The following is a 26,808-nucleotide window of genomic DNA, read 5'->3' as shown; positions in this document are numbered from 1 at the left end:
CGCGTCTATGACGCGCGGCACGCCGAGGGGCGGCCACTAGCAAGCCGGGAGATTTCCCGGCTTGCGGTACCGACCACACTTCAATAAAGTGTGTCGGTAGTGTATATATATATGTAGGTTTTTTCAAGTTGACAAATGCCATCCATACTGAACTCTAAAGTGTGGGTCTCTAGCAGGTATAGAATTTGCTTAACCTATGAACGAAGCATTTATTTACTTTCATTCATGAGATTAGTTATTCTATTGTCCGTATTTGTTTTTAAAGTATGTTTTTAATGTTTACTTAACGTTTTTCATTCATTCATGGAGTGTTCATTTTTTTCTGTTTAAATAAAGTTTTTTCTATTGTTCCGGCTCCAACGCGCTGACGTCACACGTCCCGCGTCACTCTTTTTCGAACCAGGAAGTGGCGGTGGATTGGTCACAACAGCGCGAGGATCAGGTATTTAAATACACTCCATTAAGCATTTTTATTCACCTTGATAAAGGGCCACAAGCCCGAAACACGTAGGTGTCCTGTATTTTTGTGCTTTTTGATCCATTAAACTTTTTTATTGTGGAAACGCACCTCTGTGTTTATTTAAAGCTAAAAGTGGAACCAGTGCTTCGTTTTTTTCTTTTCCTTTTCTTCATACATCCATATGAACGGAGGCACGGTATACCCCAGGAAAGTGGACTTCAAGGCTCCTTAACCATGTGAGTTATATTCCCAAGTGAGTCCTTTCCACTCTCCTTTCTCCATAAGTGGCTGCAAGGATTATTGTCTTATATCCCAATGTTATCACCATGATGTTGTTCTGATGCTGGACACCGGCAGGTGTATAATGTCCTTACTTCAGTGCTTGTGGGACCTTATTTTCCAGTTACACATCTACTAGGTGTGTGGGAGTATTTTTATATCCTAGCCTTATTCATTGCTTTCTTTGGAGGGGTACTCCGCTTTAAATCTAAGCTACTGTATCATCACAATATTTGCTGCAAATTTTGTTCTTGAGCACCATGCAACCTTGTTTGTTTATACAAAAGATATGAACACGTTAATCTGAAATAAGGAAATATTCTTGAAGGCACTAAAGTTAATTAACAGCTTCCTTAATTTTTTTTTTTTTAAAGAATGTTATCTTTTTCACCCTTCAAAATAGGTAACTGTTGAGAGTGCATTGCTCATTATTGATCAAACTATGTCAATTGTGAAACGGCATATTGAACCTGAAGTTCCTGGTAGAATCTTGCTAAAAAGGAAACTGGCTGAGAATTTTATCCTATTAATATCCAGGGCTATGGAAGTATTTTACAATTATTCTGAAAGGACCACCCATTTAATGCTGTATGGATTTAAAAGCATAAGTGATTTGATGCTGGTAAGTCTCAACTTTATTACTGCTACTGTACAATTGAAGGTGAAGTCCCCACTAAGTTCATTAAAAAATGTTTATCATTTTTTTCAATATCCCGTTATATATTTATTTTTTCCTTATTGGATGTGGGTCCTTAAAGCTGCAGTTCGTGCAATATCCTGCATGTGTGGTTTTTTTAATAAATCAGTTCTGTAGTAAGAAAAAATACTTTTAGCATTTTCTGTTTAAAAAAAAACAACTTTGAAAGACCAATTTTCTTGTATTCTATTTTAACAAGCATGCTTGTTCCTATAGCAATGCTTTACATTCCCCATATTTAAAGATGTCGCCAAACTTTGCCAATCAATAGACGGAGAACGAATTGACCGGCAGCTATACAGTTTTTTAGGTAAGAAGAGATTTCACAACTGAAACTATTGAAGTAAAACAAAACTAAAAAAAAAAAAAAAACAGGAGCCTGAACTGCAGCCTTAACTATTCACTAAACATTTTTTTAAATTATTTTTTAAAGATGTGTCTTTAGGTCATAATTTTAAAATGATACAATTTAGATACATATTTGTAAGTGGGATTAAGCATTATCTTATATGGATTATTTGGGTCTCTTTCTATTTATTTTTTAAAATCTCTGATTTATACACAAACCCCACTGCCAACACATGATTTTGGGGAAAAACACATAAAAAATGCAGGGGTAATTATTTAAACTAAATTAATCACCCCCTCAAAATATTTAGAAAGGGAAGTGTGTGAAAGTATTACAGAGCTCAAGACCGACATGATAAAAAAGACTCACTAGATGTCCAGAGTTACTGTGTGTGATTTTTTCCAGAAAGGTTTGAAAAGAAACATTGGGAATATGAATGAAAATTAATGGCACACAAAATATTGCATTCATAAATATATTAAAGTAATATAATGAAAAAATGAAGGACACACAAATGGCAAAAAAATATTTTTAGGTCCATGATGGGGACATAGTAAAAGTCTGGCACCAACACTTTGCTTTTTCTTTTCTTCTTGTCTATTCTTAGTTTTCTTCAAGTTATTTGTTTATTACATATAGCATTATGTTAAATATTTTCTAGAACTATTTTCTATAATATACTGTTTTGGAGTTGTGGTGTACATTTTAAACACGTTTTTATTTGATTCAGTGTATATTTTTTTGTATTTGGTTTGAGTTTTTGTTTCTCTTTTCAGAAATACATTACTTTGAATAACAAACTGCAGTTTAACATCGCCACAAACCTAATGGAACTCCAGATCAATATCCATCAGAACTTTAATAATAACATCCAGACAATTGGTTCTACAAAGTTTCATCTTCCACAATTACAAGACAGAGACAGCAGAAATAAAACGGCATTAAGCAACAAATGTTACATTAGCCAGTTAGTATACTTTAAGAAAAATCCTTACTTTTGGGCAACTGCTTCATCTCAGGTAAATATGGCAAAACTATTTTCAGTCACTTATACCTTGTAAAAATGTCTAACGTGAGATCCAAAACATAATGAATATCCCATGGGAGGAAGAAATGTCAAGTTACAGTATGTTTAAATAAACATTTTTTACCTTATTCTGTGAGTGCCAAACTATTTGTTTATGTGCAAAATATACTGTACTTAATCCATTTATTGTTTTATGCATCCTGATAATCATTTTGCAGAGCACGCCTAATACATCAACCTAAATTACATGTACCATATTCAATCTGTTGCTTCAGAGCCTTAAATAATTTAGATACAGGCAGTCCTCGTTCTACAACTCTTCGCTTTACAACGAATGGCTAATCCAACGCTATGCAATACATACCTATATTCATTTTTACAACGCCAAAATGGCATATCCAACGCTCTTACGATGCTTTCCAACGTTGTGTATGTGTGTATATATATATACACATTCACATAAACAACGTTGCAAAGCGTCGTAAGAGCGTATATATATAATATTATACTATATAATATTATACTATATAATATATTATTTATTATGTTATATTATATATATATATAATTTATGTGTGTGCTGCATATCTTATTGCTTGCATAAAATATTTGGTGTATTTTAGTCTTAAAAATGCCTTCAGGAACGGAACCTTTCATTTAAACAGTGTTCCTATGGGAAAACGTGTTTCGCTTTACAACGTTTCGCTTTACAACGCCATTTTGAGTAACGCATTGTGTCGGATAACCGAGGACTGCCTGTATTACACAAACCAGGCAGGCCACCACATCCTGTGGGTCCCATAGGCTAACAGGACATTTAAATGGCTTCCTACTGCTTTTCTATTTACTACTGAATGGCCATTTACTACTGTAATGTCCAGGGAGAACACTGAACAGTATTTTAGGAAGTGGGGATCTCAGTGCTAAAAATAGTGTGGTTTTGAATCCTTAAAAGAAAAAATTGAGTAAATGTAAAAATAGCATGATTGCTTCTATTTACTAAGCAGTGTTACTCTATAAAATACCACTTTGGTCCGGAAGACAGCCCTGTCAATTGAAATGGCTGTAAAGAACCATATTTACTAAGCAAAACAGGAAGGTGTGTTACAGAGGAGCACTTCTAAATATAGCCCGATATACAGCTACCTACCACATACTTAAAAAAATATAATTTCGTATTTCCAATTTCAGTTTATGCATGCATCGCTCCAAATTTTTATTAAATTCCAAGTTTTGTTAATAGTAAATATTAGTCAATGTGAAGTCTCCAGTTTACCTGATTTTTGTTCCCTTAGCCTGATGGGGAGTTTGCAGGCCTTAGTCTCTTCAACTGCTCCAATAGAAGAAAAATCAAGATTCGAGATGTTGTAATGCCAGTAACAATGGAATTTGGAAACAAAATAAATCATGTAAGTCAGGATATGATTGTTGAAATAAATTAAAATAATTACCAACATGTAGTTCCCTTTTTCAGTGCTGGACAGGGTGTGATACTAAAGTCCCACAGCCCCTCCAGAAAGAGGTTCACATTTGATTGCTCCTATGTGATTGTATGATTGCAATACCAGTGACACTGCAACATTCAAGTCAAGTAAAGTTAAAGAAGCTGAACCAATGGGAGCACATTCAGGGACACTCTGGTTCTGGAGATATTAATCCTTTTGTCCGGGGAGGAAGCATATTTTCTCCCCAGAAAATATCTTATTTGGCATACTCAATGTGGGACAGCCAATTTAAATTTGCAACATTGACTTTGCAGATTTCTATTAGTGACCCAGCAACCCTATATGTACTGTAGTTTTTGTGTCAACACTGGCAACAAAAAAAAACCTGTACAAATATCTCTGGAACCAGGGCATCGAGGGAACATGGATTATCTCAAAGGACTCCACAATTCAGGGAGCTTAAAACATTTTTTTGGGCACTAATGCATGGCACTGGTCCAAGTTGCTTAAATGTTATAAAACACGACCTGGGACTATTGTCAGATTTTTATCATTTTTCCATAAAGTAATCTATTTAAGATCAAAATGGGAGAAATACTAACAAAAATAAATAGCAGTTTTACACTATTACAATGCTTACATTTGTGAAATACTTACTATCGTGCTGTGCAGTGTTCTTTACCTTTTTCCTGCTTTTGCTGCCTTTAATTTGTTACTATGTTTTCCTGGCCTTCCTGGCAGAAAATGGGTTTATACAACCCACAGAGCATCTATCTGTCACAGAAGACCAGCCCCTTTTTCTTGTTTTTAACTTTGTTTTTATTAATTTTGTTTACAAGGTAGAGCATCACTTTTTATACATTGATGTCAAAAATTCTCTCTGCTATTGGTGATGCAGCACCTTGCATCCTACAACTCTAAGGACAAACAGGGACAGACACACACTGACAAAGACAAAAGGAAAAACAACACAGGGGGGGGCGGCGTAATAGCTAAAACATCTTGCCCTGCTTTCGCTCTCCCGATTCCAAGGTGTCTGTTATATCTAATGTTTATGGGTATGGCTCCCATTATCCCTCTGAGAGCCCGTCACGGTCCTCCTAGTCCAAGTCAGGAATGACTCTGTCCCATCAGAGGAGAACTCACCTAAATCTATCAATGCCATATGGTAGCAGCGTTCACCCCTTGAATATCTGACTGCGCTAACCATGGCAGCCATACCTTTTGGAAATTTGGGCCAATGTCGTTAACCAAACTCGTCAACTTTTCCATCTGGCATATAAACTAAATCCGATTTTGAATTTTTTCAATAAACGGAATCACATTCTGTTTCCATAATGTTGCGGTCTCACATCTCATCGCTGTAGCAAAATGAGCTATCAGTTTGTTTCTTGCTCTGGATACATCTTTTGTTGGTCTGTTAAGCAAGAACAGACATGGATCTAGTTTAAATTCGAGGCCCCAAATCCTCTGTAGCCAATCTCTAATTTGTTCCCAAATGGGGGCTATACGAGGGCAAGACCACAGCATGTGCAACAGATCTCCTCTTTCCCCGCACTGCCTAGGGCAGAGCGGGGAATATCCTGGAACAAACTTGCCTAATTTGACCGGGGTAAGGTACCATCTCATTAACACCTTATATGAGTTCTCCTTTAATGTGGTACAGACCGAGCTTCTGCCCGCTGCGTTGAAAATCTCGATCCAGTCATCGTCCTCTAAAGTCTCCTCCAAATCTGATTCCCTCTGCGCCATGAAGCTAAGTTTCTGTCCGTTGTCCCTACCTGAACCGATCACATTTCTGTATAACCCAGATATTAGTCCCTTTATTTCCGAGCCTCGGACACAGAGCTAATCAAAGTTTGTTAGTGGTGGTCTAGTTGTGTGTTTTGTATAAAATGCTCGGACCTGGAGGTATCTAAAGAATTCTGTGTTAGGGATGTCCTTTTCATACTTAATTAGCTCAAATGTCTTAATAGTGTTTCTACCCTCCAGGTCTTTCTGTCTCGTGATCCCCCCGATTATTCCATATTCTAAAACCTTTGCTGTCCAGCCGTGGAGTAAAATCTGGGTTGCCACACAGCGGGGCCATCAATGTATTGCTTGAGGTCAGTGAGCATCTAAATTTAGAGGCTTCCCAGACCACTAAAGAGTTCAACATAGAGGAAAATGGTTTATGCAGCACGGCAAGACGAGATTTAGGATACCAGATTAAGTTGTGCAGCTCTAAGGGGGCGCACCTCTCACTTTCCAATGCTACCCATCTTCTTGAGTTTGGGTCTGAGTGCCATTGTACAATTTAGCACATTTGGGCCGCCTTGTAATAAGCCATCAATCAGGGCACTGCCAAGCCACCATTCTCCTTAGGTCTTTGCAAAATCTTTGCTTTAATCCGCGGTTTCTTATTTTTCCAAATAAATTTGGAGATCTGTGATTGCATAGCCCTTATGTCTGATATTACCACGGGTATCGGAAGAGTCTGAAACAGATATAATAACCGGGGCAGGAGATTCATTTTAATGCTATAGATTCTCCCGATCCATGAGATTCCGTATGAGGACCACTCTTTAAGGTCTGCTCTCAGGGACCGTAAGAGTCTGGGATAATTTGCCTGATATAGAGATTTGAAATCTTTTGTGATGTTTATTCCAAGATACTTTATAGCTTTGTAGGATAGAGAGCTCATGTAACCGAGATCTCAGTTGGGATACTTTTGATTCTTTTTGTTTTTTCCTACCTGCTGCAATGCCAATTAGTGTACCTCCTGCCCTTGTTGATTTTAAAGAATTGTGTTAACTTTTCAGTAACTGACTGTATTACTTCCGGAATCTTAATAATTGCCTCGTTAAGTTTCCAATTTGCTCCCGGGCTGTCCACTCTAATTTGTGAGCACCCCAGCTCTACGGGCACATGATCCGACCATGAGATATCATGGATCCTAAAATAGGTGATCTGTGGAACCATTCTATTGGACACAAAGATGTAATCGATTCTGCTATAGCTGTCGTGTGGGTGTGAGTAAAACGTGTAGCCTTTCTCTCCTGGGTGTTGCTCCCTCCAAATGTCAACTAAGTTCCTTTCTTTGAGGCCTCTCAGGAGGGCTACTGTATCTTTGCCTTGCCCTTTTTTTTTTTTTTTTTTTTTGTTCTATCTAGGGAGGGGTCTTGGGCTATGTTAAAGTCTCCTGCCAGTATTATATTTCCTTCCGCCATATTCTCCAAGGTTGCAAAGAATCTTGTGAAAAACTGTGGCTCTCTCTCACATGGCGCATACACATTTGCTAATGTGATCCTACAGTTTTGGATCACTCAAACTAGAATGATGTATCTGCCGTTTGTGTCTCGCTTTATTTTTTCTACTTGGAAAGGCATTTTGTTGCTGAACAAGATAGCGAACCCCCTCTTTTTTACCTTCGCGGAGGCCAGGTAGAACTGCCTGTAATTTTTATCTAAATATTTAGGGCAGCTACTTGCACTAAAGTGTGTTTCCTGTATAAACAGGATATCCGGCCTCGTTCTCCCAAACTCCGCAAAGGCAATATGTCTCTTCCTGGGGCTGTTAAAACCCTGCACATTTTGTGTAACAAGTGTCACAGACATTTGTGTGTCAAATGTGTGTAGCTGCTCTCGCTCACCCGTAGCCGTCTTTGACTCTGACGCCAACTGCTACTCCAGGTCTGATGGTGCTGTCTCTGCTGTAAGTTCTTCTCGTCGCCCTTCCGGGAGGGACACAGGGAGGAGAAGGGGACACACAGTAGGGATAACATAGGGAAACATGTATACAAAACAATTAACTCTGTGCCCTTATTGGCCTGTGTAGGCCTTGGCACAGATGCCCCGGGGCGTCCAGTGAACCCTGGAACCGCCTGCCTCCCGGATCCAGGGCTAGGACTAGCTAGTAGCCCCTGCCTCCGAGGGACTTGGGCAGCAGGACCTGTTATGTCCTTCCTGCTGCCTTGTCGGTACATGCCTACCGGTGGAGACCCGGCCTCTCTACCCCTCCACCGGCCTATTTAGAGTTTAGAGTGCACTACTTTTAACCCAACCATTTGTAACCTTGTGACTAACTGACTGCCACTTGGGTGACTGACTGACTGACACTTGGGTGACTGACTGCCACTTGGGTGACTGACCGACTGACTGCCACTTGGGTGACTGACTGACTGACACTTGGGTGACTGATTGCCACTTGGGTGACTGACTGACTGACTGCCACTTGGGTGACTGACTGACTGACACTTGGGTGACTGACTGACACTTGGGTGACTGACTGACACTTGGGTGACTGACTGACACTTGGGTGACTGACCGACTGACTGCCACTTGGGTGACTGACTGACTGATTGAAACTTGGGTGACTGATTGCCACTTGGGTGACTGACTGACTGACTGCCACTAGGGTGACTGACTGACTGCCACTTGGGTGAATGACTGACTGACACTTGGGTGACTGCCACTTGGGTGACTAACTGACTGTCACTTGGGTAACTGACTGACTGCCACTTGGGTGACTAACTGACTGCCACTTGGGTGACTGACTGACTGTCACTTGGGTGACTGACTGACTGACACTTGGGTGACTGACTGACTGACACTTGGGTGACTGACTTACTGACTGACACTTGGGTGACTGACTGACTGCCACTTGAGGGACTGACTGACACTTGGGTGACTTACTGACTGACACTTGGGTGACTGACTGTCACTTGGGTGACTGACTGACTGCCACTTGGGTTACTGACTGACTGAAACTTGTGTGACTGACTGATTGACACTTGGGTGACTGACTGACTGAAACTTGGGTGACTGACTGACTGCCACTTGGGTGACTGACTGACTGCCACTTGGGTGACTGACTGCCACTTGGGTGACTGACTGACACTTGGGTGACTGCCACTTGGGTGACTAACTGACTGCCACTTGGGTAACTGACTGACTGCCACTTGGGTGACTAACTGACTGCCACTTGGGTGACTGACTGACTGTCACTTGGGTGACTGACTGACTGCCACTTGGGTGACTGACTGACTGCCACTTGGGTGACTGACTGACTGCCACTTGGGTGACTGACTGTCACTTGGGTGACTGACTGACTGCCACTTGGGTGACTGACTGACTGACACTTGGGTGACTGACTTACTGACTGACACTTGGGTGACTGACTGACTGCCACTTGAGGGAATGACTGACACTTGGGTGACTGACTGACTGACACTTGGGTGACTGACTGTCACTTGGGTGACTGACTGACTGCCACTTGGGTTACTGACTGACTGAAACTTGTGTGAATGACTGATTGACACTTGGGTGACTGACTGACTGAAACTTGGGTGACTCACAGACTGCCACTTGGGTGACTGACTGACTGCCACTTGGGTGACTGACTGCCACTTGGGTGACTGACTGACTGCCACTTGGGTGACTGATTGACTGCCACTTGGGTGACTGACTGACTGACTGACTGCTACTTGGGTGACTGACTGACTGACTGACTGACTGCCACTTGGGTGACTGACTGACTGCCACTTGGGTGACTGACTGCCACTTGGGTGACTGACTGACTGCCACTTGGGTGACTGACTGACTGACACTTGGGAGATTGACTGACACTTGGGTGACTGACTGACACTTGGGTGACTGACTGACACTTGGGTGACTGACTGACTGACACTTGGGTGAATGACTGACTGCCACTTGGGTGACTGACTGACACTTGGGTGACTGACTGACTGCCACTTGGGTGATTGACTTACTGACACTTGGGTGACTAACTGACTGCCACTTGGGTGATTGACTGCCACTTATGTGACTGACCGACTGACTGCCACTTGGGTGACTGACTGACTGATTGAAACTTGGGTGACTGATTGCCACTTGGGTGACTGACTGACTGACTGCCACTAGGGTGACTGACTGACTGCCACTTGGGTGACTGACTGACTGACACTTGGGTGACTGACTGACTGACACTTGGGTGACTGACTGACACTTGGGTGACTGACTGAGTGGCACTTGGGTGACTGACTGCCACTTGGGTGACTGACTGACACTTGGGTGACTGACCTACTGACTGCCACTTGGGTGACTGACTGACTGCCACTTGTGTGACTGACTGACTGCCACTTGGGTGACTGACTGCCACTTGGGTGACTGACTGACTGACAATTGGGTGACTGACTGACTGACTGCCACTTGGGTGACTGACTGACTGCCACTTTGGTGACTGACTGATTGACACTTGGGTGACTGACTGACTGAAACTTGGGTGACTGACTGACTGCCACTTGGGTGACTGACTGACTGCCACTTGGGTGACTGACTGACTGACAGACACTTGGGTGACAGACTGACTGCCACTTGGGTGACTGACTGACTGATACTTGGGTGACTGACTGACACTTGGGTGACTTACTGCCACTTGGGTGACTGACCTACTGACTACCACTTGGGTGACTGACTGCCAGCAACTTGGGTGACTGACTGACTGACACTTGGGTGACTGACTGACTGACTGCCACTTGGGTGACTGACTGACTGACACTTGGGTGACTGACTGACTGACACTTGGGTGACTGACTGACTGACTGACACTTGGGTGACTGACTGACTGGCACTTGGGTGACTGACTGCCACTTGGGTGACTGACTGACTGCCACTTGGGTGACTGACTGACTGAGACTTGGGTGACTGACTGACACTTGGGTGACTGACTGACTGACACTTGGGTGACTGACTGACACTTTGGTGACTGACTGACTGACACTTGGGTGACTGACTGACACTTGGGTGACTGACCTACTGACTGACCTACTGACTGCCACTTGGGTGACTGACTGACTGACACTTGGGTGACTGACTGACTGACAATAGCGCTCAAAACAAACCCAAAATATAATAATAACGACCACTATTGTGACAGTGATAGTGTGATTAATACAATCAGTGACAATGCAAAAAATCAGTGATAGTGCACGTGCCTACTTAAAGTGCATATGTAAGGTGAAAAAAACCTCAAAATAAACTACAACCCTTGAAAAAAGACTGTTTCACTTGTCTTCTCGTGGATAATTTTCAAAGCATCAGGGGAGTTCGTCTCGAAGTCATATAATAGAAAAACATATCATAGTGCAAAAATGTTTGAAGAGTGGAAAAGGTGAAAATTCATCACATTTTAAGTAATCAAATTTGACAGTCATCCAACATAAGGGGTGGATGCGCCCTATGTGTAAACAGCAGCCACCAATCACAACCTCCAAAGGAGAAAAAAGAGAGACCATATAGTGTAGAGGTAAAACAATTATAATATCAAAACATGATTCAAGGCTTACACTTCATACGGTCGATGTGGGCACTCATAGGTAGCGGTTGACGGATATCCCTGGGGCTCGCGATTCCTCTGGGTACTCGGTCACCTCCGCTCTCTCTGGAAACACTTGGATCCACACCGGAGCTTTCGTCCCTTCACTTCCGGCACGCCGAGAGCCTCCCAGGCTCCCGCTGCGTCACTTCCGGTGCACCGGGGACTTCCGGATCAGATGGTTACAGTGGAGTTCTCGTGTCCCCCTTCTCGTGGCTGTTGGACTGGAACACTCTACGCGTTTCGTCGCTCTCTCTGGCGACTTCCTCAGGAGTGACTAATAGCTGCTTACTATACTGCTATATACCCTAATGCCCTCCCACTAATTAAGACCTAATTGTACAATTAAAGTTGTATCACATAAATTCAATGGTATCACATATATTCAATTGAGGTAGTGTCATATGTATTAACAGACTGGGTTGGTGCAGTGTCATATACTTCATCTGTCTTGTATAATTTATACAGGGTAAAATAGAACACAAGAATGATACAGGGAAATATATATATGGCATCATATGAAATATAAAAATTGGTAATATAAATATATAAAAATTATATAAAAAAGACTTAATAACTATCTGACCTATGTATCAAGTTATACACTAATAAAATCATGACGATTGTGGTTGTGCTCCAAAAAAGAGAAAGAAAGAAAAACGGGATTAATACAATATCATATTATTATATTATATTCACAATCAAATCACAGGAACACCCCTAGTTAAATATTCACATTGAGTCCTCTAGGGACTAGAGTTTTCAATGTGAAGATCCAGTAGGTTTCCCTTTTAGTTAATTGAACATCATGGTCGCCTCCTCTCCAATGAGGTAGTACTTTTTCTAAGACCGTGAAGGTTAATCCTGTGGTGTTGCCTTGGTGATGTTTAATAAAATGATCTGACAAAAGGTGTGTTGTTAGCCCTCTTCTAATGTTGCCTACATGTTCTAGGATTCAAATCCTTACATCCCTGGAAGTTTTGCCGATATATTGAAGACCACAAGGACATGTGATCATATAAATTACATAGTCAGTTGTACATGTGACATGATGTATTAATATCATATTTCACTTTTGTCACATGTGAAGTGAAAGAAAATGTGTCAGTTGTTCTGTATTTACAGGCCTTACAAACTGTGCATCCAAAAAAACCTTTTATTGCAGGTAGCCAATTATTTTCTCTTTTTTCTTTTATTTTAGGCAATGAACTTGGGGCTAGTTGACTCTTCAGATTGTTTGCCCTCCTGAATACAACCATGGGCACATCTTAACCACATCACCTAATATTGTGTCATTTTGGATAATATGCCAATATTTCTTTATAATTTTCACAATTTTATTTGAATCTTTATTAAAATTGGTTAAAAATGAAAAACTGAATTTGTCTTTATTAGTTGTGTCTGATTTTTCCTCAGTTTTTGTTTTTAGCAGATTGCTTCTATCTAGATCTCTTGCTTTTGTGATAGCATTTTTTAAATTACCAGGATTGTATTTCCTACTTAGGAACCTATTCTCCAATACTTTGGATTGTATTTCAAAGCTATTAAGATCTGAGCAATTATGTCTTACCCTTCTAAATTGGCCATAAGGCACATTATCTAACCAACTTTGATGGTGACAACCTGTTTTCCAATTTCCTCTTTCTTGATTAGGTTTTTCTAAATTTTTCTGTTTTCCCTCTCTTCTTTTTTTTTTTTTTCTTAGAAAAACCTAATCAAGAAAGAGGAAATTGGAAAACAACTGAGAGACAAAAGAAATCTCCAGTAAAACAAGGGAAAATGCCAGCCAAATCCTCTGATAAAATAGAGAAATATCGGGATAACTAACCTAAAAGAACATATAGTGAAGATGGTACAAGAGATTCAGATAGGGCCAATAGAGCAGAAAAAAGAGAGGCAAGAAAAGAGAATTTATTTTCAGAAAGGACACCAAGGAGAGAAGAGAGAGATTTTTTAGGGGAGGGGTCTTCCTCAAATCGGTTTCACCCACTGATGGAGAAAGACCCAAAACCAAGAAGAGGAAGATCAGAAGAAAGAGAGGGAGAAAGAAACCAAAGATATGGCAAAAGGACGATGAAATAAATAATAGCATTTTTAATCTTAGTAATAAAACCCTTACAAAGTCTGAGGAATGTCTTATTACAAAAGGCCTAAAGTTTGCCCCTACTGTGGGCCCGAACAATTTTGGCCTTTTCATTGACGCACAAAATTTTTTAAGAAAATTAACTATCAAAAGATTTTTCCAAAGTAAAGAAGTAGAAATCAAAACACAGGATAACCTATCCATTAATAAAGAAGAAAAAAATGATGTAGAAAATAATGACACACAGCTTTATTTAAAACATTCAGGTTTGAAATTGCCTTCAACATTTTATCCTAAACACACAAAAGGGAAAAATCTGGATGTATTTGCACAATTGATTTTAAAGGATTTTGAGGAATTATCAAAGAAAGAGCAAAAATATCATCACAATTTAAGTAAAAGTGAAAGAGAAGCTCTTAAAAACTTAACTGACGACACAGACATAGTCATCAAACAGGCCGATAAGGGGGGGGGGGGGGTGTAGTCATTTTGAACAGATGTGACTACATAAAAGAGTCACATAGGATTCTAGAAGATGATATGACATACACCAAATTGGCAAAAGACCCTATTTGTGATTTCAAAAAGAAGTTGAAAAAACTTTTGGACTATGGTAAAGCATATGGGGTACTATCAGAACAGGGGTATAATTTTCTATGGAAGGATAACCTATAAGACCAATATTTTATTATCTCCCAAAGGTACACAAAAGCCTCTCCAATCCCCCAGGCAGACCCATCATTGCCAGCATAGACTCTTTAACATCCAATCTATCAGCGTACATTGATATATATCTTCAAAAATATGTGCCAGAGTTAAAATCACATCTGAGAGATACTACTGACATATTAAGGATACTGGAAAATCAAGATTGGATTGATGACTGCTTTTTGGTCACTAGTGACATCACCTCCCTTTACACATCGATAGATCATACCCAGGGATTTGAAGCTATTGATAGAGTGCTTGCAAAAGATAAAGATCTATCCCAGGAACACGCCAATTTTATTTTAGATGGTATCCTTTTTATTTTGAGAAACAACTATTTTTGGTTTGACGATAGATTTTATTTGCAAAAGCGTGGAACCGCCATGGGTACCACATTTGCACCCAGTTATGCTAATTTATTTATGGGAATATGGGAAGATGATTATATTTGGTCCATCCTTGAACTGAGTGCAAATTTGGTCCTATGGTGGAGATTTATTGATGATATTATTTTTATTTGGAGAGGTGAAGAAACAGGTCTTCTCAGATTCATTGAATACATTAACGATAATGATTCCAATCTAAAATTTACATGCAATTACAGCAAGATTTCTGTCAACTTCCTTGATCTGACTATATTTACAGAGGAGGGGTGCTTAAAAACCAAAACCTTCTACAAGGAAGTTGACAGTAATAATTATATCTTACCTTCGAGTTGTCACCATCAAAGTTGGTTAAATAATGTGCTTTATGGCCAATTTAGAAGGGTAAGATGTAATTACTCAGATCTTAATAGCTTTGAAATACAATCCAAAGTATTGGAGAATAGGTTCCTAAGTAGGAAATACAATCCTGGTAATTTAAAAATGCTATCACAAAAGCAAGAGATCTAGATAGAAGTAATCTGCTAAAAACAAAAACTGAGGAAAAATCAGACACAACTAATAAAGACAAATTCAGTTTTTCATTTTTAACCAATTTTAATAAAGATTCAAATAAAATTGTGAAAATTATAAAGAAATATTGGCATTTTATCCAAAATGACACAATATTAGGTGATGTGGTTCCAGATGTGCCCATGGTTGTATTCAGGAGGGCAAACAATCTGAAGAGTCAACTAGCCCCAAGTTCATTGCCTAATATAAAAGAAAAAAGAGAAAATAATTGGCCACCTGCAATAAAAGTTTTTTTTGGATGCACAGTTTTTAAGGCCTGTAAATACAGAACAACTGACAAATTTTCTTTCACTTCACATGTGACAAAAGAGAAATATGATATTAAACACCATGTCACATGTACAACTGACTATGTAATTTATATGATCACATGTCCTTGTGGTCTTCAATATATCGGCAAAACTTCCAGGGATGTAAGGATTTGAATCCTAGAACATGTAGGCAACATTAGAAGAGGGCTAACAACACACCTTTTGTCAGATCATTTTATTAAACATCACCAAGTCAACACCACAGGATTGACCTTCACGGTCTTAGAAAAAGTACTACATCATTGGAGAGGAGGCGACCATGATGTTCAATTAACTAAAAGGGAAACCTACTGGATCTTCACATTGAAAACTCTAGTCCCTAGAGGACTCAATGTGAATATTTAACTAGGGGTGTTCCTGTGCTGTTGATTGTGAATATAATATAATAATATGATATTGTATTAATCCCGTTTTTCTTTCTTTCTCTTTTTTTGAGCACAACCACAATCGTCGTGATTTTATTAGTGTATAACTTGATACATAGGTCAGATAGTTATTTAGTCTTTTTTATATAATTTTTATATATTTATATTACCAATTTTTATATTTCATATGATGCCATATATATATTTCCCTGTATCATTCTTGTGTTCTATTTTACCCTGTATAAATTATAACAAGACAGATGAAGTATATGACACTGCACCAACCCACTATGTTAATACATATGACACTACCTCAATTGAATATATGTGATACCATTGAATTTATGTGATACCACTTTAATTGTACAATTAGGTCTTAATTAGTGGGAGGGCATTAGGGTATATAGCAGTATAGTAAGCAGCTATTAGTCACTCCTGAGGAAGTCGCCAGAGAGAGCGACGAAACGCGTAGAGCGTTCCAGTCCAACAGCCACGAGAAGGGGGACACGAGAACTCCACTGTAACCATCTGATAATTGTTTTACCTCTACACTATATGGTCCCTCTTTTTTCTCCTTTGGAGGTTGTGATTGGTGGCTGCTGTTTACACATAGGTCGCATCCACCGGTTACGTTGGATGACTGTCTAATTTGATTACTTAAAATGTGAGTAGTCATTTTGGATGAATTTTCACCTTTTCCACTGTTCAAACATTTTTGCGCTATGATATGTTTTTCTATTTTATGACTTCGAGACGAACTCCCCTGATGCTTTGAAAATTAACTGACCGACTGGCTGACACTTGGGTGACTGACTGACTGCCACTTGGGTGGCTGAATGACTGCCACTTGGGTGACTGACTGCCACTTGGGTGACTGACTGCCACTTGGGTGACTGACTGACACTTGGGTGACTGACTGACTGACACTTGGGTGACTGACTGCCACTTGGGTGACTGACTGCCACTTGGGTGACTGACTGACACTTGGGTGACTGACTGACTGACACTTGGGTAACTGACTGACACTTGGGTGACTGACTGACTGCCACTTGGGTGACTGACTGACTGATACTTGGGTGACTGACTGACACTTGGGTGACTTACTGCCACTTGGGTGACTGACCTACTGACTGCCACTTGGGTAACTGACTGACTGCAACTTGGGTGACTGACTGACTGACAATTGGGATAGTGACTGACTGCCACTTGGGTGACTGACTGACGGACACTTGGGTGACTGACTGACTGCCACTTAGGTGACTGACTGACACTTGGGTGACTGACTGACACTTGGGTGACTGACTGCACTTGGGTGACTGAATGACTGACTGCCACTTGGGTGACTGACTGACTGCCACTTGGGTGACTAACTAACTGACTGCCACTTGGGTGACTGACTGACTGCCACTTGGGTGACTGACTGCCACTTGGGTGACTGACTGACACTTGGGTGACTGACTGACTGGCACTTGGGTAACTGACTGCCACTTGGGTGACTGACTGACTGCCACTTGGGTGACTGACTGACTGACACTTGGGTGACTGACTGACACTTGGGTGACTGACTGACTGACACTTGGGTGACTGACTGACTGCCACTTGGGTGACTGACTGACTGGCACTTGGGTGACTGACTGACTGATACTTGGGTAACTGACTGACACTTGGGTGACTTACTGCCACTTGGGTGACTGACCTACTGACTGCCACTTGGGTAACTGACTGACTGCCACTTGGGTGACTGACTGATGGACACTTGGGTGACTGACTGACTGCCACTTGGGTGACTGACTGACTGACACTTGGGTGACTGACTGATACTTAGGTGACTGACTGCACTTGGGTGACTGAATGACTGACTGCCACTTGGGTGACTGACTAACTGACTGCCACTTGGATGACTGACTGACTGCCACTTGGGTGACTGACTGACACTTGGGTGACTGGCTGACTGACACTTGGGTGACTGACTGCCACTTGGGGGACTGACTGCCACTTGGGTGACTGACTGACTGCCACTTGGGTAACTGACTGCCACTTGAGTGACTGACTGCCACTTGGGTGACTGACTGACTGACACTTGGGTGACTGACTGACACTTGGGTGACTGACTGATTGACACTTGGGTGACTGACTGACACTTGGGTGACTGACTGACTGACACTTGGGTGACTGACTGACTGGCACTTGGGTGACTGACTGACTGATACTTGGGTGACTGACTGACACTTGGGTGACTTACTGCCACTTGGGTGACTGACCTACTGACTGCCACTTGGTTGACTGACTGACTGCCACTTGGGTGATTGACTGACTGCCACTTGGGTGACTGACTGCCACTTGGGTGTCTGACTGACACTTGGGTGACTGACTGACTGCCACTTGGGTGACTGACTGACTGACACTTGGGTGACTGACTGAAACTTGTGTGACTGACTGACACTTGGGTGACTGACTGACTGACTGCCACTTGGGTGACTGACTGACTGCCACTTGGGCGACTGACTAACTGACTACCACTTGGGTGACTGACTGACTGCCACTTGGGTGACTGACTGACTGCCACTTGGGTTACTGACTGACTGCCACTTGGGTGACTGACTGACACTTGGGTGACTGACTGACTGCCACCATGTTGACTAAATGACTGCCACTTGGGTGACTGACTGCCACTTGGGTGACTGACCTACTGACTGCCACTTGGGTGACTGACTGACTGCCACTAGGGTGACTGACTGACTGACTGCCACTTGGGTGACTGAATGACTGCCACTTGGGTGACTGACTGACTGACACTTGGGTGACTGACTGACACTTGGGTGACTGACTGACTGCCACCATGTTGACTAAATGACTGCCACTTGGGTGACTGACTGACTGACACTTGGGTGACTGACTGACACTTGGGTGACTGACTGACTGACACTTGGATGACTGACTGACTGACACTTGGGTGACTGATTTACTGACACTTGGGTGACTGACTGACTGCCACTTGTGTGACTAACTGACTGCCACTTGGGTGACTGACTGCCACTTGGTTGACTGACTGATACTTTAGTGACTGACTGACTGACACATGGGTGACTGACTCACTGACACTTGGGTGACTGACTGACTGCCACTTGGGTAACTGACTAACTGATTGCCACTTGGGTGACTGACTGACTGCCACTTGGGTGACTGACTGACTGCCACTTGGGTGACTGACTAACTGACTGCCACTTGGGTGACTGACTGACTGCCACTTGGGTGACTGACTGACACTTGTGTGACTGACTAACTGACTGCCACTTGGGTGACTGACTGACTGACACTTGGGTGACTGACTGATACTTGGGTTACTGACTGATACTTGGGTGACTGATTGACTGCCACTTGGGTGACTGACTGACTGCCACTTGGGTGACTGACTAACTGACTAACTGACTGCCACTTGGGTAACTGACTGACTGCCACTAGGGTGACTGACTGACTGACTGCCACTTGGGTGACTGACTGATACTTGGGTGACTGACTGACACTTGGGTGACTTACTGCCACTTGGGTGACTGACCTACTGACTGCCACTTGGGTGACTGACTGACTGCCACTTGGGTGACTGACTGACTGACACTTGGGTGACTGACTGACAATTGGGTGACTGACTGACACTTGGGTGACTGACTGACTGATACTTGGGTGACTGACTGACACTTGGGTGACTTACTGCCACTTGGGTGACTGACCTACTGACTGCCACTTGGGTGACTGACTGACTGCCACTTGGGTGACTGACTGACAATTGGGTGACTGACTGACACTTGGGTGACTGACTGACTGATACTTGGGTGACTGACTGACACTTGGGTGACTTACTGCCACTTGGGTGACTGACCTACTGACACTTGGGTGAGTGACTGACTGCCACTTGGGTGACTGACTGACGGACACTTGGGTGACTGACTGACTGCCACTTGGGTGACTGACTGACTGACACTTGGGTGACTGACTGCAACTTGGGTGTCTGACTGCACTTGGGTGACTGAATGACTGACTGTCACTTGGGTGACTGACTGACTGCCACTTGGGTGACTGACTAACTGACTGCCACTTGGGTGACTGACTGACTGCCACTTGGGTGACTGACTGCCACTTGGGTGACTGACTGACACTTGGGTGACTGACTGACTGACACTTGGGTGACTGACTGCCACTTGGGTGACTGACTGCCACTTGGGTGACTGACTGACTGACACTTGGGTGACTGACTGACACTTGGGTGACTTACTGCCACTTGGGTGACTGACTGACTGCCACTTGGGTGACTGACTGACTGACTGCCACTTGGGTGAGTGACTGACTGCCACTTGGGTGACTGACTGATGGACACTTGGGTGACTGACTGACTGCCACTTGGGTGACTGACTGACACTTAGGTGACTGACTGCACTTGGGTGACTGAATGACTGACTGCCACTTGGGTGACTGACTAACTGACTGCCACTTGGATGACTGACTGACTGCCACTTGGGTGACTGACTGACACTTGGGTGACTGACTGACACTTGGGTGACTGACTGCCACTTGGGTGACTGACTGCCACTTGGGTGACTGACTGACTGCCACTTGGGTGACTGACTGCCACTTGGGTGACTGACTGCCACTTGGGTGACTGACTGACTGACACTTGGGTGCCTGAATGACACTTGGGTGACTGACTGATTGACACTTGGGTGACTGACTGACACTTGGGTGACTGACTGACTGACACTTGGGTGACTGACTGGCACTTGACTGACTGACTGACTGATACTTGGGTAACTGACTGACACTTGGGTGACTGACTGACTGACACTTGTGTGACTGACTGCCACTTGGGTGACTGACTGCAACTTGGGTGACTGACTGACTGACACTTGGGTGACTGACTGACACTTGGGTGACTGACTGACTGACACTTGGGTGACTGACTGACACTTGGGTGACTGACTGACTGGCACTTGGGTGACTGACTGACTGGCACTTGGGTGACTGACTGACTGATTCTTGGGTAACTGACTGACATTTGGGTGACTGACCTACTGACAGCCACTTGAGTGACTGACTGACTGCCACTTGGGTGACTGACTGACTGACACTTTGGTGACTGACTGACAATGGGGTGACAGACTGACTGACACTTGGGTTACTGACTGGCACTTGGGTGACTGACTGACTGATACTTGGGTGACTGACTGACACTTGGGTGACTTATTGCCACTTGGGTGACTGACCTACTGACTGCCACTTGGGTGACTGACTGACTGACTGACACTTGGGTGACTGACTGATGGCCACTTGGGTGACTGACAGCCACTTGGGTGACTGACTGACACTTGGGTGACTGACTGACTGGAACATGGGTTACTGACTGACACTTGGGTGACTGACTGACTTTTGGGTAACTGACCTACTGACTGCTACTTGGGTGACTGACTGACACTTGGGTGACTGACTGACTGACACTTGGGTTACTGAAATCCACTTGGGTGACTACCACTTGGGTGACTGACTGACACTTGGGTGACTGACTGACACTTGGGTGACTGACTGACTGACTGACACTTGGGTGACTGAATGACACTTGGGTGACTGACTGACTGACACTTGGGTGACTAACTGACACTTGGGTGACTGACTGACTGACACTTGGGTGAGTGACTGACTGCCACTTGGGTGACTGACTGACTGACACTTGGGTGACTGACTGACTGACACTTGGGTGACTGACTGACACTTGGGTGACTGACTGCACTTGGGTGACTGAATGACTGACTGCCACTTGGGTGACTGACTGACTGCCACTTGGGTGACTGACTAACTGACTGCCACTTGGGTGACTGACTGACTGCCACTTGGGTGACTGACTGCCACTTGGGTGACTGACTGACACTTGGGTGACTGACTGACTGACACTTGGGTGACTGACTGCCACTTGGGTGACTGACTGCCACTTGGGTGACTGACTGACTGACTGACACTTGGGTGACTGACTGACACTTGGGTGACTTACTGCCACTTGGGTGACTGACTGACTGCCACTTGGGTGACTGACTGACTGCCACTTGGGTGAGTGACTGACTGCCACTTGGGTGACTGACTGATGGACACTTGGGTGACTGACTGACTGCCACTTGGGTGACTGACTGACACTTAGGTGACTGACTGCACTTGGGTGACTGAATGACTGACTGCCACTTGGGTGACTGACTAACTGACTGCCACTTGGATGACTGACTGACTGCCACTTGGGTGACTGACTGACACTTGGGTGACTGACTGCCACTTGGGTGACTGACTGACTGCCACTTGGGTGACTGACTGCCACTTGGGTGACTGACTGCCACTTGGGTGACTGACTGACTGCCACTTGGGTGACTGACTGCCACTTGGGTGACTGACTGCCACTTGGGTGACTGACTGACTGACACTTGGGTGACTGAATGACACTTGGGTGACTGACTGATTGACACTTGGGTGACTGACTGACACTTGGGTGACTGACTGACTGACACTTGGGTGACTGACTGACTGGCACTTGGGTGACTGACTGACTGATACTTGGGTAACTGACTGACACTTGGGTGACTGACTGACTGACACTTGTGTGACTGACTGCCACTTGGGTGACTGACTGCCACTTGGGTGACTGACTGACTGACACTTGGGTGACTGACTGACACTTGGGTGACTGACTGACTGACACTTGGGTGACTGACTGACACTTGGGTGACTGACTGACTGGCACTTGGGTGACTGACTGACTGGCACTTGGGTGACTGACTGACTGATACTTGGGTAACTGACTGACACTTGGGTGACTGACCTACTGACAGCCACTTGAGTGACTGACTGACTGCCACTTGGGTGACTGACTGACTGACACTTGGGTGACTGACTGAAAATAGGGTGACAGACTGACTGACAATTGGGTTACTGACTGGCACTTGGGTGACTGACTGACTGATACTTGGGTGACTGACTGACACTTGGGTGACTTACTGCCACTTGGGTGACTGACCTACTGACTGCCACTTGGGTGACTGACTGACTGACTGCCACTTGGGTGACTGACTGACGGCCACTTGGGTGACTGACAGCCACTTGGGTGACTGACTGACACTTGGGTGACTGACTGACTGGAACTTGGGTGACTGACTGACACTTGGGTGACTACCACTTGGGTGACTGACTGACTGACACTTGGGTGACTGACTGACACTTGGGTGACTGACTGACACTTGGGTGACTGACTGACTGACTGACACTTGGGTGACTGAATGACACTTGGGTGACTGACTGACTGACACTTGGGTGACTAACTGACACTTGGGTGACTGACTGACTGACACTTGGGTGAGTGACTGACTGCCACTTGGGTGAGTGACTGACTGACACTTGGGTGAGTGACTGACTGCCACTTGGGTGACTGACTGACTGACACTTGGATGACTGACTGACTGACACTTGGGTGACTGATTTACTGACACTTGGGTGACTGACTGACTGCCACTTGTGTGACTAACTGACTGCCACTTGGGTGACTGACTGCCACTTGGTTGACTGACTGATACTTTAGTGACTGACTGACTGACACATGGGTGACTGACTGACTGACACTTGGGTGACTGACTGACTGCCACTTGGGTAACTGACTAACTGATTGCCACTTGGGTGACTGACTGACTGCCACTTGGGTGACTGACTGACTGCCACTTGGGTGACTGACTAACTGACTGCCACTTGGGTGACTGACTGACTGCCACTTGGGTGACTGACTGACACTTGTGTGACTGACTAACTGACTGCCACTTGGGTGACTGACTGACTGACACTTGGGTGACTGACTGATACTTGGGTGACTGACTGATACTTGGGTGACTGATTGACTGCCACTTGGGTGACTGACTGACTGCCACTTGGGTGACTGACTAACTGACTGCCACTTGGGTAACTGACTGACTGCCACTAGGGTGACTGACTGACTGACTGCCACTTGGGTGACTGACTGATACTTGGGTGACTGACTGACACTTGGGTGACTTACTGCCACTTGGGTGACTGACCTACTGACTGCCACTTGGGTGACTGACTGACTGCCACTTGGGTGACTGACTGACTGACACTTGGGTGACTGACTGACAATTGGGTGACTGACTGACACTTGGGTGACTGACTGACTGATACTTGGGTGACTGACTGACACTTGGGTGACTTACTGCCACTTGGGTGACTAACCTACTGACTGCCACTTGGGTGACTGACTGACTGCCACTTGGGTGACTGACTGACTGCCACTTGGGTGACTGACTGACTGACTGATACTTGGGTGACTGACTGACACTTGGGTGACTTACTGCCACTTGGGTGACTGACCTACTGACACTTGGGTGAGTGACTGACTGCCACTTGGGTGACTGACTGATGGACACTTGGGTGACTGACTGACTGCCACTTGGGTGACTGACTGACTGACACTTGGGTGACTGACTGCAACTTGGGTGTCTGACTGCACTTGGGTGACTGAATGACTGACTGTCACTTGGGTGACTGACTGACTGCCACTTGGGTGACTGACTAACTGACTGCCACTTGGGTGACTGACTGACTGCCACTTGGGTGACTGACTGCCACTTGGGTGACTGACTGACACTTGGGTGACTGACTGACTGACACTTGGGTGACTGACTGCCACTTGGGTGACTGACTGCCACTTGGGTGACTGACTGACTGACACTTGGGTGACTGACTGACACTTGGGTGACTTACTGCCACTTGGTTGACTGACTGACTGCCACTTGGGTGACTGACTGACTGACTGCCACTTGGGTGAGTGACTGACTGCCACTTGGGTGACTGACTGACTGCCACTTGGGTGACTGACTGACACTTAGGTGACTGACTGCACTTGGGTGACTGAATGACTGACTGCCACTTGGGTGACTGACTAACTGACTGCCACTTGGATGACTGACTGACTGCCACTTGGGTGACTGACTGACACTTGGGTGACTGACTGACACTTGGGTGACTGACTGACACTTGGGTGACTGACTGCCACTTGGGTGACTGACTGCCACTTGGGTGACTGACTGACTGCCACTTGGGTGACTGACTGCCACTTGGGTGACTGACTGCCACTTGGGTGACTGACTGACTGACACTTGGGTGACTGAATGACACTTGGGTGACTGACTGACTGACACTTGGGTGACTGACTGGCACTTGGGTGACTGACTGACTGATACTTGGGTAACTGACTGACACTTGGGTGACTGACTGACTGACACTTGTGTGACTGACTGCCACTTGGGTGACTGACTGCCACTTGGGTGACTGACTGACTGACACTTGGGTGACTGACAGACACTTGGGTGACTGACTGACTGACACTTGGGTGACTGACTGACACTTGGGTGACTGACTGACTGGCACTTGGGTGACTGACTGACTGGCACTTGGTTGACTGACTGACTGATTCTTGGGTAACTGACTGACACTTGGGTGACTGACCTACTGACAGCCACTTGAGTGACTGACTGACTGACTGACACTTGGGTGACTGACTGACAATAGGGTGACAGACTGACTGACACTTTGGTTACTGACTGGCACTTGGGTGACTGACTGACTGATACTTGGGTGACTGACTGACACTTGGGTGACTTATTGCCACTTGGGTGACTGACCTACTGACTGCCACTTGGGTGACTGACTGACTGACTGCCACTTGGGTGACTGACTGATGGCCACTTGGGTGACTGACAGCCACTTGGGTGACTGACTGACACTTGGGTGACTGACTGACTGGAACATGGGTGACTGACTGACACTTGGGTGACTGACTGACTTTTGGGTAACTGACCTACTGACTGCTACTTGGGTGACTGACTGACACTTGGGTGACTGACTGACTGACACTTGGGTTACTGACTGCCACTTGGGTTACTACCACTTGGGTGACTGACTGACTGACACTTGGGTGACTGACTGACACTTGGGTGACTGACTGACTGACTGACACTTGGGTGACTGAATGACACTTGGGTGACTGACTGACTGACACTTGGGTGACTAACTGACACTTGGGTGACTGACTGACTGCCACTTGGGTGAGTGACTGACTGCCACTTGGGTGAGTGACTGACTGCCACTTGGGTGACTGACTGACTGACACTTGGGTGACTGACTGACACTTGGGTGACTGACTGCACTTGGGTGACTGAATGACTGACTGCCACTTGGGTGACTGACTGACTGCCACTTGGGTGACTGACTAACTGACTGCCACTTGGGTGACTGACTGACTGCCACTTGGGTGACTGACTGACTGCCACCATGTTGACTAAATGACTGCCACTTGGGTGACTGACTGCCACTTGGGTGACTGACCTACTGACTGCCACTTGGGTGACTGACTGACTGCCACTAGGGTGACTGACTGACTGCCAATTGGGTGACTGAATGACTGCCACTTGGGTGACTGACTGACTGACACTTGGGTGACTGACTGACACTTGGGTGACTGACTGACTGACACTTGGATGACTGACTGACTGACACTTGGGTGACTGATTTACTGACACTTGGGTGACTGACTGACTGACTGCCACTTGTGTGACTAACTGACTACCACTTGGGTGACTGACTGCCACTTGGTTGACTGACTGATACTTTAGTGACTGACTGACTGACACATGGGTGACTGACTGACTGACACTTGGGTGACTGACTGATACTTGGGTGACTGATTG

General features: G+C 44.6%; 1 protein-coding gene across 1 annotated transcript in view; it reads left to right on the top strand.

Annotated features, from left to right (window-relative positions):
- Window positions 1-26,808, top strand: part of LOC142488222 (polycystin-1-like protein 1) — a 100,460-nt gene that overhangs the window by 19,003 nt on the left and 54,649 nt on the right. Inside the window, exons 5-7 of the mRNA XM_075588595.1 lie at window positions 1,143-1,361; window positions 2,562-2,804; window positions 4,108-4,221. Coding sequence (XP_075444710.1) covers window positions 1,143-1,361; window positions 2,562-2,804; window positions 4,108-4,221 — 576 coding nt within the window. The remainder of the gene's footprint in view (window positions 1-1,142; window positions 1,362-2,561; window positions 2,805-4,107; window positions 4,222-26,808) is intronic.

This window comes from Ascaphus truei, chromosome 2, assembly GCF_040206685.1.
Source record: "Ascaphus truei isolate aAscTru1 chromosome 2, aAscTru1.hap1, whole genome shotgun sequence".
NCBI lineage: Eukaryota > Metazoa > Chordata > Amphibia > Anura > Ascaphidae > Ascaphus > Ascaphus truei.
This window is presented reverse-complemented; position numbering and strand designations above follow the sequence as displayed.